Genomic DNA, 18,584 nt, shown 5'->3' on the forward strand with positions numbered 1-18,584 from the left:
CGCTTTTAAAACAATTTTTTTTTTATCTTTAAATTTTTTAAAAATTATCCACAACTAGAGACCTGCAAAATTCGCGGATTCATTCGGTGATAGGCTAGAACTCAAACACACATATACCTATTGGATAATTTTGCTATTGGCTTACCGTTCATCTGGACGAATCTCAACCAAGTTATAAACCAACCTCAACCAAAAGAAAGATCGAATCGCAGACGAACCAGCTGAGACGACTTACAAGTCGGCAGCCAATGAACTTGCGTTTTTTTTTGGCCCGAGTGTACATAGGGGTATGTGCTGTCTATCCTGAAGGCCATCGAAACCGCGAATTTTTCAGGTCTCTATCCATAACAGACTGATTATTGAACGTATTAATATCACTGTAGAGATTTACTCTCCCCCCCCCCCACACAAAAAAATTACTAAACGCCAATTATTTTACATGATAAACTATTTGTAGCAGCTTGTCACGTTCAACTACAAAACTTAGATTAAATTTTTGACTATACTTTAACTGAGTGAGATTTTGGAAGTCAAACGTTAACAAATTTACCAATTAAATACCAAGATGGTGCCTTCCGGTGTATATTTAAAGTTACCTTGTACATTTATACCACTAATTTAATTAGACGTGTATTCCTCTCTGACGAATGTCTATAAAATTATGTACTACAGGACGACAGTAGTATGTAAATGACTGTCCTGCGCCAAGAGTAGGAGTGTGGTGTCGGTACTGGAGTCTGCCATCTTGGATTGCGACGTCACAGCGGCTATAATGGATGCCCTTGATCTTTGACCTTGACCCTGACGAACATCTTATAATACTTTGACCCCATCCCTCATCTTGCATAACGCCATTTTTAATTCTGCCACCTTAGCATCCGCCATTTTAGATTATGACGCCACTACGATAACTTGTAAAGGCACGTTTTGATTTGCAAAGGACTGGTTGCACATTCATCAGGATCAAGCTGTATCTATCTTCTGTGGCAAGACATTTTTAAACATGTCCAGTTCAAAGCACCATGAAATATACCACTGTAATTTAAATGAAACAGGAAATTTTCCTCTGTGTAAAAACTTTGATGTAACAATTGTTCGACCTGATGAACTGAAAATACACGCTAAGAAATATAAAGGACTTGTTTTACATTCCATAAATACTAAAGAAATAGAGAATTTCTAAAGATTTTAACAATTCGTTTGTTTGTACTTATAGCAGTGTTGAATTTATCTAGTAAGAAAAGTTTTATAATTTGTTTTGTTTCTTGATCCTGGGACTTTGAATTTTATGATAAAATGTTAAACCGATGTGATATTTACTTAAATAGGTATTTTTAATCAATAATTACTATTTTTATCGACCAATTACCGAACTGAGAACAAGAATCGATCGGATTATTCTATCTATTAATATGTATTTTTTTTAAATTATTTTTTTCGAATTATTTCCCATTTTTTGTCATAATTCACAATTCGTAATATGGCTGACAAGATGGCCGACAGATGCTATGACAGCTGACGGTCTGATGATTGACACTACTGCACTTTAGCGGGTAAAAATAATATATGATGGCAGAACACTCTAGCAGATGAAAACAAAATGGCAGATCCAAGATTACTACCATGATGTCATAGTGGTTGGCATAATATATATATTTCTTGGCATTAGTGGTGGGGGGTCACTATAATTTTCCCATCGTCATGGTAAGTGCATTTTTTCATTAAAATAGTAATGAAGTATTTTTTTTTTATAAATTTGGATGATTACAAATTTTCAATATCAAAGACGTGATACAATTGAAAATAGTGGAATCCAAGATGGCGGACATGACATCATAATAAAAAAATGACGGATTCAAATATGGCGGTCATGGTCAAGGTCATCCAAGATGGCATATGGGGTAAAGGTCATCCAAGATTGTAGCCAGGGGCAAGGTCAAGGTGACAGGTCAAGGTCACCCAAGTTGGCCACATGTGATGTAACAATCCAAGATGGTGGGCACCGGCACCACACTCATTGTCCTGGTAAGTTAAATATGTATATATTTTTAATTTACAGTAACAGGCAAACTACATACTCAGGACCAGTTGTAACCGAAAACGGTTGAAGACAAAACAGTCTACCATGATCGAAATGGTATCCGGTATCATTTTCATGAATAACACTTTTTTTTCTTAATGAGGAAACGGAATAACTATGACGCGCTGCCAACTTGTTAACATTATGACGCCGCAATGTTAGTATTTTTACCCGGAGTTAACTGAAACTACGTTTCTCTGCTTCAGGAGCGACGCTTAGCGTCATCATCGACATGGACCACAGGACGAGCGTCATACTGAGCTCGTGCATCGCCGTGTTCTACACGCTGTTCGGAGGCCTCTACAGCGTCGCCTACACTGACGTCATACAGCTGTTCTGCATCTTCATCGGCCTGGTGAGACACTTTGCCTTTGTTCCCGGCGTGTTCTCTGCCTCGACTCCCGCGTTCAAGCGTGCGTAGTCCCATCTCTGCCATCTCCCGCGGACTTCCTGAATCAACGCATAGTGATCGCCAGTATATAGAGACCTGCACAAATCACGTTGTTTTTTGTGCCAGGTTATAATCCACGAAAACGTGCGTAATACCTATTGTCGATGTGTTCATTCGCTGCAGACACATTCAAACTTTTGAAGAGTAACATTTTGACTCTCGGTATACAGCATTTGGTAGGAGTATTTTCGTAAATGGAACGGAAGTTGCATGAAACGGAACTGTGTAACCTCGGTGCTGCCATCTGTGGCGGTTGGCGAGAACCAAAGTTCACAAAGCCAAAAGGAAACTTTATAGTCTTAACTAATTGATAACAATGTTAAGATAATGGACAGTATTAAAAAAAACTAGTCGAAATCAGGTCGAAAAACCGGGATTTAATATGTTTTTTTTTTTTTTAGTCTTTTTCGCTTTTATCACAGCCGTTTCACTAAATAGTTATTAAAAAGATTTAATAGTCGAAGTAGCTGATCCGGCAACGAATTATAGCGGCGGGTGCGGAAACTTCGCTTGATTCGTGTTCAGAAATGTATTTGACAACACAATTTGCGTATATTTATAATACTTGCCATTATATTTAATAAATAATTCTACGTTAAATTTCGGGTATGAGTTTCGTATTATAAGTATATTTGCCACATGAGAACTCACGAATTTTCTCGTTACCGAATTTAGATTACACATCTCTGGCGAATACTGAAAGATTCGCTCACGTGTTTTTTTTCTAGTCGTTCTTGATACGGTCAGACTTTATTTTAGAAGGTTGTCCTTGGCTTCTAGTCATTATCACCGTATACAATAGTAGTGATATAACGAAAGAGTCCTTCAAAACAAACAACTTTTCAATCTAGTCTGTCATAAAATAATAAAACGACATTTGCAATATTCTATTCTATCAATTTATTAAGCACGAAGTGTGCTTGGGCTAGCAGCTGATGAACAAAACAAAATTTGTTCGCAACAACCTTAGAATATTATTTTTGTTGCATACTAATACAACGTTCCTGTTTTCATAGGTTTTTTGAATTTGGCAAGTATTTTTTTGTATTGTATGAAGTTTCTGTTTCTTTTTTATACCGTTAAAATCAGTGAGTGGTTACTTCCATTATCTCTTCATGTCTACAATAATTTTCTCTAAATGTATGTACATTTAGCTTATGTTTTCCAATTTTACTCACGTCGTCTCCCTCACGATTTAATTAATCACTGATTTGACATACTGTCAAGACTGAAACCACTGTTTATTTTATAAAGTATTACGTTAAAAGTAATGTTCGCTTCTTGCTCCAAATCATATATGGCTCAGAACTCCAGTTGTAATTTAGAATTCATTTTTTGTCATCTTTGTTTCCGGGTTGCCTTATATAATATCCGTAATTAGGCTTTAAAAGTCTACCTATCACATCACATTATTTTGGTTTTTACACTTTCATATGCGTGATTAAAATAAATAGTGCTATGAATATTAAGAGTGCCAGTTCTTTTCTGTGTTCTTGGCGAGGAATTTACAGTATTTTGTTTCCGTTGTGGGAAAAAATTGGAATTAGCAGTAAAAAGTAAAAAAAAACACAAACATTGCATACTAAAGTTGCTACGGAAATTGGCTCACCTTAATATATTCACTGACGAACAGAATAGTACTAAAATATTAATCAATTATCAAATCAAAGAAATTAAGAAATTTGTTATAACTATTGTTTGTGTTATATGTATACTACTACTTGGTAAGTATTTACACGACAGTTAATGTCTGGCATGCACCAAAGGAGCAGTGAAATCGTACTTCATAGTTTCTGTGACTAAACATGGTATCGCGACTTTGAGATTAAAATTGCCCTTCATATTTCCATTTTCCGTGGCCTCCCAAAATACTTTTGGGCAAATGCTGAGATATTTCCTTACCTTGATGTCATGATCGATTATTTATCCGACTACCTTGGATGATATTACATCAATGGTTTGGCTATTACTTCAGGAAAATTCTGGGAAGGTTTGTGTTACTAAGTTCATGGCCAATTACTACTCTAATTTCCTAGAGTTGTGTTTTAGGTCTCCTTCTTAATCAAATGGGCCAAACTTAATTCATCCCATCCACAAGCCATGACTAAGGCCACTTTTTTACGAAAATATTTAGATAATATGTGTGGAAAAATTCACAGTTTTGATGGCATTCAGGATAGACTACATAATTCTCTGTATATTCTAAAAGAAAATGCCAGTTCACTGGCTGCAGACTTTTTAGTCATCAGGACTGGTTTGTCTGTGATTCGATACTTCTTTGGTTGAGGGGTTTCTCACTGGCCCAGAGTGAGTCAATAGCAAAACAAGCTTAAATTCATATAAATTTAAATTTTAGTCTATCGCTAAATGAATCCACGAAACTTTCCGGTCTCTAAGTATGTGCGTTAAAACACCATAACATATGCTGTGTTCCGTTATTGGTTGAATACCTTTCGGTTATATGCACACCGTCGGCATAACAGTCACAGCCCATTCACGAGTCCCAGCCGACCCAGCCAAATAAGGCAACGACTTCCCTTTCCGACGGCTGCCAATGACAGAAAGAGTCTCTTGTTACCCCTCTTACCGTTAGCCCTCCTGGGTTTTTTGTGTCCTATATTTTGAGGTACTTAGTTGAGGTATAATTTATACCATAAATACTAGGGAAGATTAATTTGACAAACCGGCGCTCTTGCAAACCCCGGGGTGGGCGTGAGTAAAGGATCACGCCGTACAAGCAATCGGAAATCGGCTAACCAGACAGTTGGCTGTGTACTAAGCTCATTGATCTTATCAGCACTACTGGCGCCGCATGCTGATCCCTCACATAATTCTGGGACTCCTCAAATCACCCAGAATACCCGTGGTTCGGTTGAAGCCTATCCAACCTCTCCTATCTGTCCAGGCTAGTAACCGGAGCTGTTTCGCCGCTCACTGCGTCAGCTTTTCGCGGGGCTAGGGAACCCCACTCCAAGCTTGCCCTAAGCGATAAGGGCACCACTGTCAAGTACTAAGCTGGCACCAATCGTGGTCCAGGGCCGTAGAGAAAGCATAAACGGGGATCCTTTTCCATGAAGAGGGACCAGCCCGTACTACTAACAATTTCTGTGGTGATGTCTTCCGTGTTGGTCAGCCACGAGAGGACCTCGTGGAGAGCATACCTCAGTCTCTCTGCCGATCTCCCTATTACCTCTAGAGATTTACAACTACCCAACCCGGTCGGGACTGGTCATCTACGACTAACCGTTTCAAGTTCAGGCCACTGGATAGCCTCAGGAGGGAAACGAGTGATTGGCGCCCCTTTCCACGGGTGTCTCCACCGATCCGCGCGCTCTTCTACGGATTTACAGCCACAAGGCCCGGTTGTACCCCAAACCTACGACGGCAGACAGACGCGATTCCATTAGGCAATGTCTCTCCGAATAGACTGGCCTTTTTGGACCACACCACCAGGTCTCAGCAGTCGAACCCCCTAAGAAAGCGTTCATTCGCATCTGCTGTTGTCCGCAGATTCAGCACATTCACCATTTCTCATCTCAGCGAGGTAATTAATGTTACCTGAGGTGGTCTTGCGACCACAAATCGGTGCCACGAGGAGGCAGAGGATTGCCATGAGTGCAGAGAGGCTATGTATCCGCATCTAAGCACCCTTTCGGTGGGCCTTGTTTGGGTCATGTCTCGGTTAATATAACTGGCAACAGTTCCGACACTTCAAAAGAGCAATCACCTTCTCCAATGGAGCCATTCCCGATACCCCCGATGGAGTCAGCCCCACTCCTGACGGCTGCCAATGACGGGGCAGAAACCTCCGGAGCGGCTACACACCTTGTGTTGCATGCAGTCTGTCGAGCGCCAATGGCAGCCACGGCCGATTAGCGAGGCGCTGCACCCGAAAGGACGAACCGTCAAGCTTCTATTTGAGGAGTCGAGCCATCGATCACGGCGCCGCTGACGTCATCCTCGGCCCCGCGTTTTGCAGTGGATGTGCATCCCATTCGCCATGTACAACGAGAAGGTGGGCTCGTTGTCGCCGGAGGTGGTGGACTGGATCGGCTCGGTGGAGAAGAAGGAGATCGCCTACTACATCGACTACGGACTTCTGCTGGTGTTCGGCGGCATTCCGTGGCAGGTTCGTTGAACTACTAAGTGAGAAATAACAATTATTTAATTGGGGAGAGAAAGTAAACTAAAAACGCTATATAGGTGTCAATTTTTTAAAAAACAAAAAATTTCATTTTGGTTTTTAGAATTATAAATTTGCCTTTGTTAAAGCCGATATAACATATTTAGAGTTTTCTCCAACACCATAACGTAGTCTCTATCGAGATATTATTACATTTGTAGTCATTCCCAAGAAATGAAATCAATACTAAATCGCCAACGACTTCACAGAGAAAATTTATAGTTATCAGTCACTAATAACTTCAAGAATAACACTTAAACCATATAATATTATGCGCTAACCTTGCCAAACCAATTTCGTAAATTAAACGAAAGTAAATTGCAAATGTCTAAAGATTTGTGTAACCAAGATATCGTCTTACGGATACTATCTCTATTTCTTAATCGAGGTTATTACTTACATAAAATGGATGAAACTTTAAGACGGAAGTAGTGACGAAATGAATGTTCTTTTCGTGGGATGGGAGGTGTATCTCGAGAAAACTCACCAGCTCACGACAACATCCGCTGCGTTTCCCCCCGTGCGAAAGATCCGAGTTTCACATCTAAATACTTTTGGGGCGAGGTAAGTGATCTGAACACTCAACGGTTGTGGTCCTTTAAAATCCACAAGAAAACAGTACCGCATTTAACTTTTTACAGTCTGCGTTAAGTATAAATCATATTTTACCAAGCCAAATTTCGGTAACAAATATAATTTGTTTGAATTGGAATTTTACAAAAATTTTCAAAAGCCTACTATTTTAAGAAGTTTAACGTGCTTGTTTACTAACTAATCATTATCTAACTGATAATAAAGGAAGAAAATATACAATTTCTGTTCTCTAAATTTTACATTAAATCACACAAACACAAGAAACCAGTTACGAAAGATTTTATTAAAAACGGTAATGTAAACAATACCAAAATTCACACAAATATGAAACAACGATTACGGAATAGATGTATACAGAGCTTAAAGAGACTTATGTTACATTCTTTACGAGGGCAATCACCACGATAAGATACTTCAAAAAAGACTACTGAAATCTTTTCCTACCTCGATCCTTCAAGGAAGTACATAGACCCCAGAAGGCGGTTTCCTCGTAGTTAGGCAACCGGTGTAGCGTGATTGTCGACCGGGCTACGTTCAGCGCAGTGCCAGGCGCAGAACAGAACATAGCGTGCGCCACTGCATTTAGCAGTCGCATACGTGCAACGTGGTATCACAGCTTCACGTGCAAGACGTACCTCCTCAGTCTAGTTGATGAACGACGACCTATCCACAATGAGCAGTAGGCAGCCGGCAGTCGCGTCCTCATCATTGCGCTACGGAGCCGTTAAGTCTAGCGGGGCTTGCTGTCGTGTAACTTGGGCCCCACAGTTACGTGTAAATGTTCCACCAAAAGTTTAAAGTTTAACGCTTTTCGTATATTTAAGATATTTAAGACAATTTTTTGGTTCTTATCTTCTAATAAAAAAATATTTTTAATAGTGTTTTCCCCAATAGAGTGATTTCAGATTGAACAGTAGTCATTATTTTAAAATCTGGTTTTCAATAACTCATCTCCTACAACTATTTATAAATGGTGTGGGTTTTTCCCCCTTAGTATTATGCGAAATTTAATACCTATTTCGCTAATTTTATATTAAAAAAGTAAAATAAAAGTGATAAATTTTCTCGTAACTGATATTTGTTTCTGTAGATTTATTTTATCGTTACGATATTAATTTTAAATAAAGTCGCAATTTTGTAATGGGTATTTTTTTATTACAGATATGTCATACTGACAATATATATGCACTAACAATGATATTAGAAAAAAAACATTTTAAAAATCATCAAAATATAAAATTGTTCCAAACTCTAAAACTGTCTTTTATAGATTTCATCCACTTCTATTACGGAACAATTTAGGAGGTAATTTCTATCAGATGTTTAGAACCAAATCATTGCTTCCTTAGATCTACTAAAAGTCTTAAATGTATTGGTAATACCTATACATCCCAGGTTGCTTGTACCATAGCAAGCTCAGGTCGATAGTGAAGTGATGTGTGATGCATTGTGCATGAACTATCCTCATCACACCACGCTACACCGGTTGCCTACTTGTGAGGGCCTTCTCTTTAACGGATAGAGGTAGCAGAAAATGTCGCTTAATTTCAATACGTACCTTACAACAACTAATCCCCTCCTAAAGTATGTGAATTAAGTTGCGTTACATCCTGTACATGTCATAACCTTCCGCACGACAAAAAAACAGTCTCGACGTAATGGGGAAATTTTTTATCTGTTCTTATAATCAGTCGGTCGATAACTTGCGCCCACAGAAAGAATCCATCCAAACATTTTAGTGCTTTCATTGTTTAAGTGAACAGTTTTTGAAGACGTATTTATTATATCCACGCGTAGCATTCCACCGGATAACGAAATAAAATTTTGTCGACGTTTGACTTGCATCCATGTCCCTATTTCATAAAAAAAAAGTACATTATTTATTTTATTGGCTTTAACCTTTTAACTACATGTTGATGGACCTAGTTAGTTGAACTGATTAAATAACGCTAAACACTAGGCTACGGATGCTTGCCATGTGAAACGAAGATGTTTCAAACATAATAATTATTAGCATCACTTTAAATCTTATAGTGAATGGTATATAGCCAAGCAAGTGATCATTAAACATTTAATAGTCTTCAAAAATATTTTTTCTATCGTCTTATCTTATTATCTTTTTATTATCTTATTATTTTTACTAACTTAACTTACTTTTTTATGTTTTATCTTATGTTATATATCTTATCTTTTTATTATCTCTATATTATTAACTATTTTTATTATCTTTATTATCTTAAAATATAGTTTGATTTTTAATTTTGTTATCTTATCTTTATTATCTTCTTAACTTTTATTATCTTTTACTAACTTATTTTCTGATATCTTATAAAATTATTAATTTAAATGGTTTGCAGCAAACAATGGACAAGTTCTGTTGGCAGAGTACACTCTGCTCTCTCATTTCGCTTCGCATTTTTTTTCTCAAGGTGAACCCTTGTCGCAATATATTATACACCTGTGTCCTTTCGATAACATTGCTGGCAACGACCCAGAATACATATCAGCTTCTACGACTAATACCAGATGCATAATGAGAGTTTTAATTCGTTACAAATACTTAAATATATATATTTTTTAAACAATCCATCAGCGGTAACTGATTATCTATTTAAAATATGTGTGTTTCGGAAGTGTCCTTCCAGCAGTAGTGTACTCGCCGTGTTGCAGGTGTACTTCCAGCGCGTGCTGTCCAGCAAGACGGCCGGCAGGGCGCAGATCCTGTCCTACGTGGCGGCGGTGGGCTGCATCCTCATGGCCATCCCGCCGGTGCTCATCGGCGCCATAGCCAAGGCCACGCGTAAGTCCGTCTCTACGCCCGCATGCATGCTGCCGCGATGAAGGGCGTGCTCGAAGTGAACACGGTGACGATGATACCTTTGAATATATATACTGCATAGAAGTCGCCAGCCCCCGGTTAAAATTTCTAATACGGTTTGAGGTAGTTGGTTAATTCGCCGCCGCAATCGCCACCATCTCTAGGGCATCGACTTGTGGTGGTCCCTAGCGGACAAGTGTCGAACTCTTCAAACACCCCTTCCCCCATCCTCCCTCAAACATGCGTTGTCCTCCACCCACCCTCTACCCCACCTCTCAACCCTACAGTTTTGTGACGCACAAACTCCCGTTGAATGACCTTGAGCTGCAGTGAATGTTGGGTGGGGGGTGCGGGGGAATGACAGCGAGCGACAGTGCTGCGCTCTGACGTGTAAATAACAACCTAAGACGATACAGGGCGTTACGGCAGCGCCCTGCAGCGGTGAAGTTCCCAAGCTGCTCATCATACACTCCTGAAAAACGTAGAGTAAATCCTATCCACTAACGACTTCTGTACAGTATATATATTCAAAGATGATACTAAGGGTGTCCACATTCTAGTGAGTTAAAGGAAAAGTCAGGGAAGATTGAAATTGGCCAGGGAAACTAACTTCAAAACCCGGAAAGGTCATTAAAAATTTCTCAGTGATAGTATTTCAAGGAAAAATGGCATGCCGTGGTGTATCATTTACCCAGACTTTGAACACATTTTGTTTTTTCTGGTGTGGTTTTTGATGCATAGTCACACGCACTGAAAAATTGTGTATGCAAGGTTCTGTTTGAACTAGTACAGCTATAGAGATGGTGGCGTTTGTAATAATTTTTACTTCTACCATCTATTTGAAAAATATGTAATTATTTTAATAATTTTGTTAGGGAAACTTGTAAGTTTCGTCTTGGGATGTTGTGGAAAAGCCAGGAAAAATGTTCAACAGGTTTTTGTGTGGAGACCCTTATGATAAAGACTATTTTTATGATAAGAATGGTGATGATAATGGCGATAATTATTAAATTGAAGATAATATTGATATTTTATCATTTTGGTGATGATGGTTTTTGTATTAATAACTATATTAATAATGAATATGGTGATAATGATTTCGATGTTTATAATTATGATGATGGTTATTATTATAGTCATTTTTATGATTATTTAGAAAATAATTATGATGACGACGATGATGATTAGTGTACGTGGTAATAACTCTGCAGGCTGGTTGATACATAGACTAAATAAATTATATAGACAAATTCTTATCTTCTGCGCATGAAGATTTCATTGTCTTACTATTTGGCACCAGAACTGTACTATGTTGTAAACATTGACATAAGCAATTTATTACAAATAATAATTTAATATATTTTGTTCATAACCAGTAATAGCGTATATCATAGGAACGTCTTAATTCAATCTTCCCATTACAAGAATCTCCTCAGAAAAAACACAACTTAAAACTGTCATAACTTAAAAAAACATGTAAATTAGAAACACACAACGTTAAAGCAACCAACTTAAGAACACACAAATCAGAACTATCATAATTTAGAAACACTATACTTAAAAAACACACAATGTTGAACCACGCAACTTAAAAAACATCATTAACTTAGAAAATATTAACTTAGAACTATCATAACATAGAAACACACAACTTTGAACTGGCATAAGTTGGAAACACCTAACTTAGACACACAACATTGAAACACGTATCTTGGAATCGTCATAATTCAGAAACACTAAACTCAGAACAGGCATAGCTTAGAAAATACTACCTTGTGTGCAGGGGCGCAACAACTAAATTTCCAAAGGGAAGGGGGGTGCAATATACCTTTTTATAAAGAATCATAGATACCCGCTATTGAAGCGGGGGGTGCGGGTGTCCTCCCCCGGGAAAATTTGTATTTCAAGGTGGAAAATGGTGCTATTTAAGCAGTTTTATTATCTAAAAATTGATTACACAGCACTTTCTTTGCCCCCGTTTGCCCCCACTTCAAGGTTTCAGAAGGGGGGGGGGGGGACAAAATACCCTTGCGGCCCCCCCCCCCACCTGTTGTTGCGCCCCTGCTTGTGTGTTTCCAAGTCGTGCTTGTAAGTTGCTCAGTCTTGGTTGACGTGCAGCGTGGAACGAGACGGACTACAAGGGCCCGTACCCGCTGACGGAGCAGGAGACCAGCATGATCCTGCCCATGGTGCTGCAGTACCTCACGCCGGACTTCGTGTCCTTCTTCGGGCTGGGCGCCGTCTCCGCGGCCGTCATGTCGTCGGCCGACTCCAGCGTGCTGTCGGCCAGCTCCATGTTCGCGCGCAACGTCTACAAGCTCATCTTCCGCCAGCGGGTGAGACCGGGTCACGTGGTCCTCCTTAGATTAGACATTGGTTCGAAGTTGTACCAGTGGCAACCATTTCCCAAATCTCACCGTCAAATGGCACATGGTGATGGTTTACGAACGCTCGGCAACCATGCGAGGTTGTCTACGAACAAGCCCCGAAAAGGGCGGACGGGGGATCAGCGTACCTTCTCCGGCACTGGCCTGGATAGTAGAGACCCAGTAGAGGTTTGGATAGGTCCTCGGCCGGATCACGGGATCTCTGGGTGCTCTGAGGAGTTCCAGAGATGTGAGAGGCCTGTGATGAGAGCGATGAGTGTTCGCTGGAGGAGCTTGCCAGTAAGTTGCTGCTGCTGCTAAGGGGTAGGCAGCTTTGGTGTCGCGGATGCTGGGATGGGTTCCCTCAGCCCATCGCCGTAGCCTCTTCCAAAACATCTCGGAGCCGCGTTGAAGAGCCGTTCCCATTTCCCTCGCTGGGACGGTGGGTCTGGGCATTGCATACCGGCCCTCGCGGGTATTTTGACGTGTAATATGTACGCGTAATACAACGAAAGTTGATTGTGAAATAGTTGTTTTCAGAAGGAAACCTACATAGACCATTGGCGCCAATTTAGAGAACTGTCAAATTACAGAAACGTCACATGACACAGGCTCTGAACTGTACACCCTCTTAGATTTGAATTACCTTCCTCATTGAATCAAGGGGTGACATGCCCCTAAGGAATAGGAACAAAAAATAATATTCTACTAATCGGTAATAAGGTAGTATGTGAAAACTGCCTTTGGAAAATGACTCTGTGTGACCACTTGGCTTGCATAGCTGATTTTATAAGCTACCGTTAAAAATTCAAGCTTAGAATAATAACAAAAATTTAAATAAAAAAACATATATCACCTAGTGAATTTTCGTAGCTCTGCCAGTGGGAAGGATTGGGATGTGCAAGAAGTTGCAATGCGTCGGTTATGGACAGGGGAAAAAATATAACCAAAACAATGCGATCTCCAAACCTTACGTAGTGTAATAAAGTTGGGAAACATGTTTGAAACTTTCACGGTGTAGTGTTTTAACATCTTATATCATGTGTTTGCAGGCATCAGAGATGGAAGTGATTTGGGTCATGAGAGTGTCTATTCTCATCGTCGGTGTCCTATCTACAGTGATGGCTCTCACTATTCCATCTATATATGGGCTTTGGTAAGTGATCATAGATCATCTGCATGTATAGAAAGTCGAGACATTTCAATGTTTTCAAACTATCGATTTCTTGTTATTCAGATTAAGTTACCGGGGAAACGACTGATACGGTTACCATACTATTTCAGAGGGAGTTCAAGTCAGTCTGTAGAAGCAGAATATTATCTCATGTATATAAATAGTCTGGTTTATAAGAAAAATGAGTAACATTTATCTGTGTTTTTCAACATGGACAATGTTTCGTAAAATGTTTTATCGTGATTTTAACATGCATACACCCAGACCAGATTTCTCCCTTAAAGCTTAGAAGTTAACTACGATCCAGCAATTTTGTTTTGACAGCCCTTGAAATGTGATCTTCTTATGTAAAAAACTTATATTCTTCATTAATTAAAAAAAATATGACGTACGAACGATCCATTGAGTAATAAGGGTTTCTGTTGAGCATTATACCAAATATTTTGTAACGAGTAATTATATCAGACCCCCAATATTTCAAAGAGAGTATTTAGTGGTTAAGTACTAATGTTAAGTAAGACATTACTTTTGATTAGGCAGGTGTAATTAATTTCCACGTTACCTTTTTTCTTTTACTCCCTAATTGTTATATGTTAATTAAATATTGGCGATAGAGTGATACTGAAAACGTTGAGAATCACAATGGCAGTCACATGTTAGGTAATACACTTTGTGAATATAAAATAGTTTCGCTGTTGCAACCACAACTCAAATAGTCAATTTCCGAACTGCTAATGTGGTTACGTATGTAAATCGTTATCAAAGAATCACTGCTTCAAAAAGTTGTGTAAAACTTGCTTGTAATTGATGGACATAGTGTTGAACTATTGAACAATTAATTATTTTTCCAAGTATAATAACAGCTAAGCGATCTAAAATACGTTCACTTTTCAAAATAAGTTTCTTCTATGAATAATAAAAATCTACATTCAACGCGAGAAAAATCTCATGTGTATAAAAAATAAATATCTGCATCTTTGTGAACTACTAATACCTTAGGGGTTACATCACCGACAGTGTAACAACAACTGATAAAAACTTAGAAAAGAGGTCATGATATTTTTTATATAGTCTGTCAAGAGTATTATAGAGTTTATTTTACAAGTTAGTAGAGATTGTGGGTCCTGAAAATGGCCATTACCTGTATGCAATATGGCACAAAGAACAAATACTGAAATATTACAATCTTGCTGGTTGGTATTTTGCTGAAGTGAACATTGCAGTTAAGTTTTATGTATGGATTAAATTGGTTTGTAAGTAAAGAAGAGCAAGGTGGTCAACATTCCAGCGCTGATGTCTGACGATCCAAATCATATGTGGCAGTGCAAATGGCCAGGTGATAAACAAGGAGTGATGTACAGTTTAAATATCGAAGAGCCTTGGACCCTGCCTAATATGATATGGCTACCAATACTGCCCCCATGTATAAATTTCCAAACTAGCCTCAGGAGTGAGAACTTCATCCTTATCATGATCATGATCATGATCATGATAACCTTATGTACCTGAGAAAATTTCCAAGAGAGAAACGGATAGTGATGTGCAGTTTATAGGTCATTGTACTCGGACCTTGCCAAATCAACTCTGGGCAACATGTTTCAATTCAGTTTCAGGACTGAGAACTTAATGATACCCTTACTGCGATAGTGCAACTGGTCCAGTGATGATTTGTGGTGTCAACATGTGGTTCATAGGTCGTTGAACTTGGACAGTGTCAAGTGTTAATCTGGTCAAAATTTCCGCCCCAATGTCTGAACTGAGAATGTCATCATCTTTGTTTCAGTGATAATGATTACTGTGACTGTGCAAAGGCCCAAGTGATAATTTGCTGTCAAAGTGTGGTTCTCAGGTCGATATGCTTGGACCATACCAAGTTTACCCTAGTCAACATTTCTTCCCCCTATATCTGGAGATCCAAGCCAGACTCAGGACTGAGAACATCATCATACCAGCGATAATGATAACCATACTGCGGGTTTGCAAAGAACCAAGTAATGATAGGTGGTGTCCACGTCTTGTTCTCAGGTCGATATGCTTGGACCATACCAAGTCTACCCTATTCAAAATTTATTCTCCCGTGTCTGGAGAGCCAAACCAGCCTCAGGACTGAGAACATCATCATCATAACAGCTATAATGATAACCCTACTGCGGGTTTGCAAAGAACCAAGTAATGATAGGTGGTGTCAACGTCTTGTTCACAGGTCGATGTGCTCGGACTTGGTCTACGTGATCCTGTTCCCGCAGCTGCTCATGGTGGTGCACTTCAAGCACCACTGCAACACGTATGGCAGCCTGGCCGCCTACATCGTCGCCTTCTTTGTTCGCCTGTCTGGCGGCGAGGCCCTGCTCGGCCTGCCGGCCGCCATCCACTACCCGGGATGGGACGGCGAGAGGCAGCTTTTCCCATTCCGCACCATGGCCATGCTCATGTCGCTCATCACGCTCGTGTTTATCTCCTGGCTCACCAGGTATGATTGTCATTTCTTTAAATAATCCCCGAGACTACCCCCTGTCCGGATCTTGTATTGTGTGTTCGAGGTCTGGAGTCAGATTCCTCGTCGTATTTCTGCGGGCATGAAACTGAATATGACTACCTTCTAAAGTAATATTTTCCCTTTACCTTATCAGATGTGGCATATTCTGATTTCAGAATATTTCAATGTAATATTCATGCTTTAAACTGAAAATTTAAAAGTACCTGTTGGCAGTCATGTTTGGAATTAATGTTTTCGCGCTGTGCTAATTTCTCACCTGTTCCAACAGCAAGTGTACAAAGTGGTTAAAACGAAGCTTTTAGTGCTGACACGATATTGCTAACGACGATCAAGATAACAAAAAACTACTACAAACTACTTAAACCACTAGGGAAGGCTCAAGGTTAAGAACAAGTGCACATAACTACTTCATGTACGGGCTTGCATTGTTGCAGCACACATGGGCCAATTATATCTCAGTACTTTGGTCGTACAACACAGGAGCCATTCAAAAACACTTCTTATAACAAACTACGGAAGAGAGCCAATGGCTAACAGCCAATCTAACCAGTTTATGACGAAGAAAAATTAACTAGCTAGGCCACCTCGAAGTTTGAGCTGTCAGTATTAATTAACTCTGTTGACTTAAAGTAGAAACAATTAACTCCAATACATTGACGAAGCTTCCACCAGAAAGAAGAAGAAAAACTTTTTAAAATAAGTAAACCATCTTGGGTTTCGAGAATAAGATAGTAGAAGGCAATAAGTAGTAGTGTTTGACTGACTGATACTGTAGTCAATAACATGCGAGCTCTCAATATATACGTACTTCTTACAATCCTCCTCATCAATGAACGATTAGAAGATGTATTAATAAGCCCAGCAACCAGAAAACCCAACGAGGTGATATAAGAGTAAAAAATGGGCTCCTGTTTGGAATAAATCTAATAATAATTTCGATCCCTGATAGCGAAATGTTGATTGCCACCCAGCCAAAAAAAAAAAAAAAAAAAAAAGAAGCAAAATTTTGAGATGAATATAGGATCGCTCGCTGCCTTGCGCTCAGACGCGACTGAAGTAGGTGATGCATATTCCGGAGTCACTCTTAGCGCTTTCTTATGTCTATCCAAAATAAGTTTAGGTAGGAGGGCTCTAAGCATGTTTTATATCCTCCCCTAGATATATGACACAGACCGCATATTATACTCTAAATATATGATAAAGTTTTTTCTTTACTTTTTAAATTGTAATGAAGTAATTTCCTACAGAACATATTTAAATGCACTTTAATTGAAATATCAAACCCTTACTGTATTGAAACAAGGATATAAAAATGACACGAGTTTGTATAACCTCAATGACGCACAAATTACAGTCTGCCATGATAAATTGTTCCGGAAGGTATTCAAAAAAGGTGTATTGCGCATCTTGTATCAATATTTTGGCAAAGTTTATAAACTGCACAAGAATGCATTACATGAAAGACGCAAAAGGTTCAGATAGGACTTTTTTCAAATACCTGTTTATAAACCAAGCAAGACGCAAAAACTCAACACAAGCAACGGCCAAGTTTCAACTTCTTGCGAGTGTGCATTTTGTATTGCTTTGCCGCTTTCCATATTTCAAGGTAAGTGTGCCGAAAACTTTAAAGACCTAAATGTTGAGTGCATAGAGGGACCAAGTTGTTTTTTACTACCGATAAACATAGCATTCGCACATATTAAACTTCTGCACGGTGAAATAAAATAACACTTTTAAATCAAACTATGGAGGGTTTCATACGTTTTTTTTTATGAACATGAATTATCAAAATAAGAAAGAGGAAGAAATTTGTTTCGTACTGTTTTAAAATTTCAAGCTGTAGAGTTTATGTCTTGTGACGTGTATGCTTTATAAGGGCCTGTTTTACAATGCCACGGAAACGGAGACGGATGACGTAAATGAAGACGGATCTCACAACCGGAGCATGTACAATGGCACGCGTGTGGACGCCGACCCGTACAGATTATCTCGGTCGTTCTGAGCTCTTCCGTTCACGTTGCTCTGTGCGACCAATAGAAGCCAAGTATTTGGTCGCAGTGGTAACCATTTTAATTTTCTTTAAATACCTATGTTAAAAGTTTATTTTTGAAGTACATTTTCTACTAATGCTTTGTGGAGCTCAATAATTTTTAAATTATATAAATATTTATTAATTGTGTAATTCAATATCATTCGTTACCATTTGTTACGTTTCTGTGCATTGTGGAAGTGATAGAGGGATATTAGTCCAGACAAAATAGACGAAAAAAGATGCTGAGTTTGCATTGATTCCCAAAAGGCTGTATTTTTGCACAGGTTTTGAATTCATTATTACGATTGATGTGTCAAAAGTTCCATTGGATCCCGCTTGTGCGTTTTTGTTTATTCGAGGTCAAAGGTCACCAATTTCTGTTTGTTTTT

At 39.1% G+C, this 18,584-nt stretch overlaps 1 protein-coding gene across 1 annotated transcript in view; it reads left to right on the top strand.

Moving 5' to 3' along the window:
• Nucleotides 1–18,584, top strand: part of LOC134528221 (high-affinity choline transporter 1) — a 46,480-nt gene that overhangs the window by 26,542 nt on the left and 1,354 nt on the right. Inside the window, exons 5-10 of the mRNA XM_063361643.1 lie at nucleotides 2,287–2,435; nucleotides 6,511–6,660; nucleotides 9,979–10,108; nucleotides 12,245–12,462; nucleotides 13,545–13,648; nucleotides 15,870–16,136. Coding sequence (XP_063217713.1) covers nucleotides 2,287–2,435; nucleotides 6,511–6,660; nucleotides 9,979–10,108; nucleotides 12,245–12,462; nucleotides 13,545–13,648; nucleotides 15,870–16,136 — 1,018 coding nt within the window. The remainder of the gene's footprint in view (nucleotides 1–2,286; nucleotides 2,436–6,510; nucleotides 6,661–9,978; nucleotides 10,109–12,244; nucleotides 12,463–13,544; nucleotides 13,649–15,869; nucleotides 16,137–18,584) is intronic.

This window comes from Bacillus rossius, chromosome 1 (assembly GCF_032445375.1).
Source record: "Bacillus rossius redtenbacheri isolate Brsri chromosome 1, Brsri_v3, whole genome shotgun sequence".
Taxonomy (NCBI): domain Eukaryota; kingdom Metazoa; phylum Arthropoda; class Insecta; order Phasmatodea; family Bacillidae; genus Bacillus; species Bacillus rossius.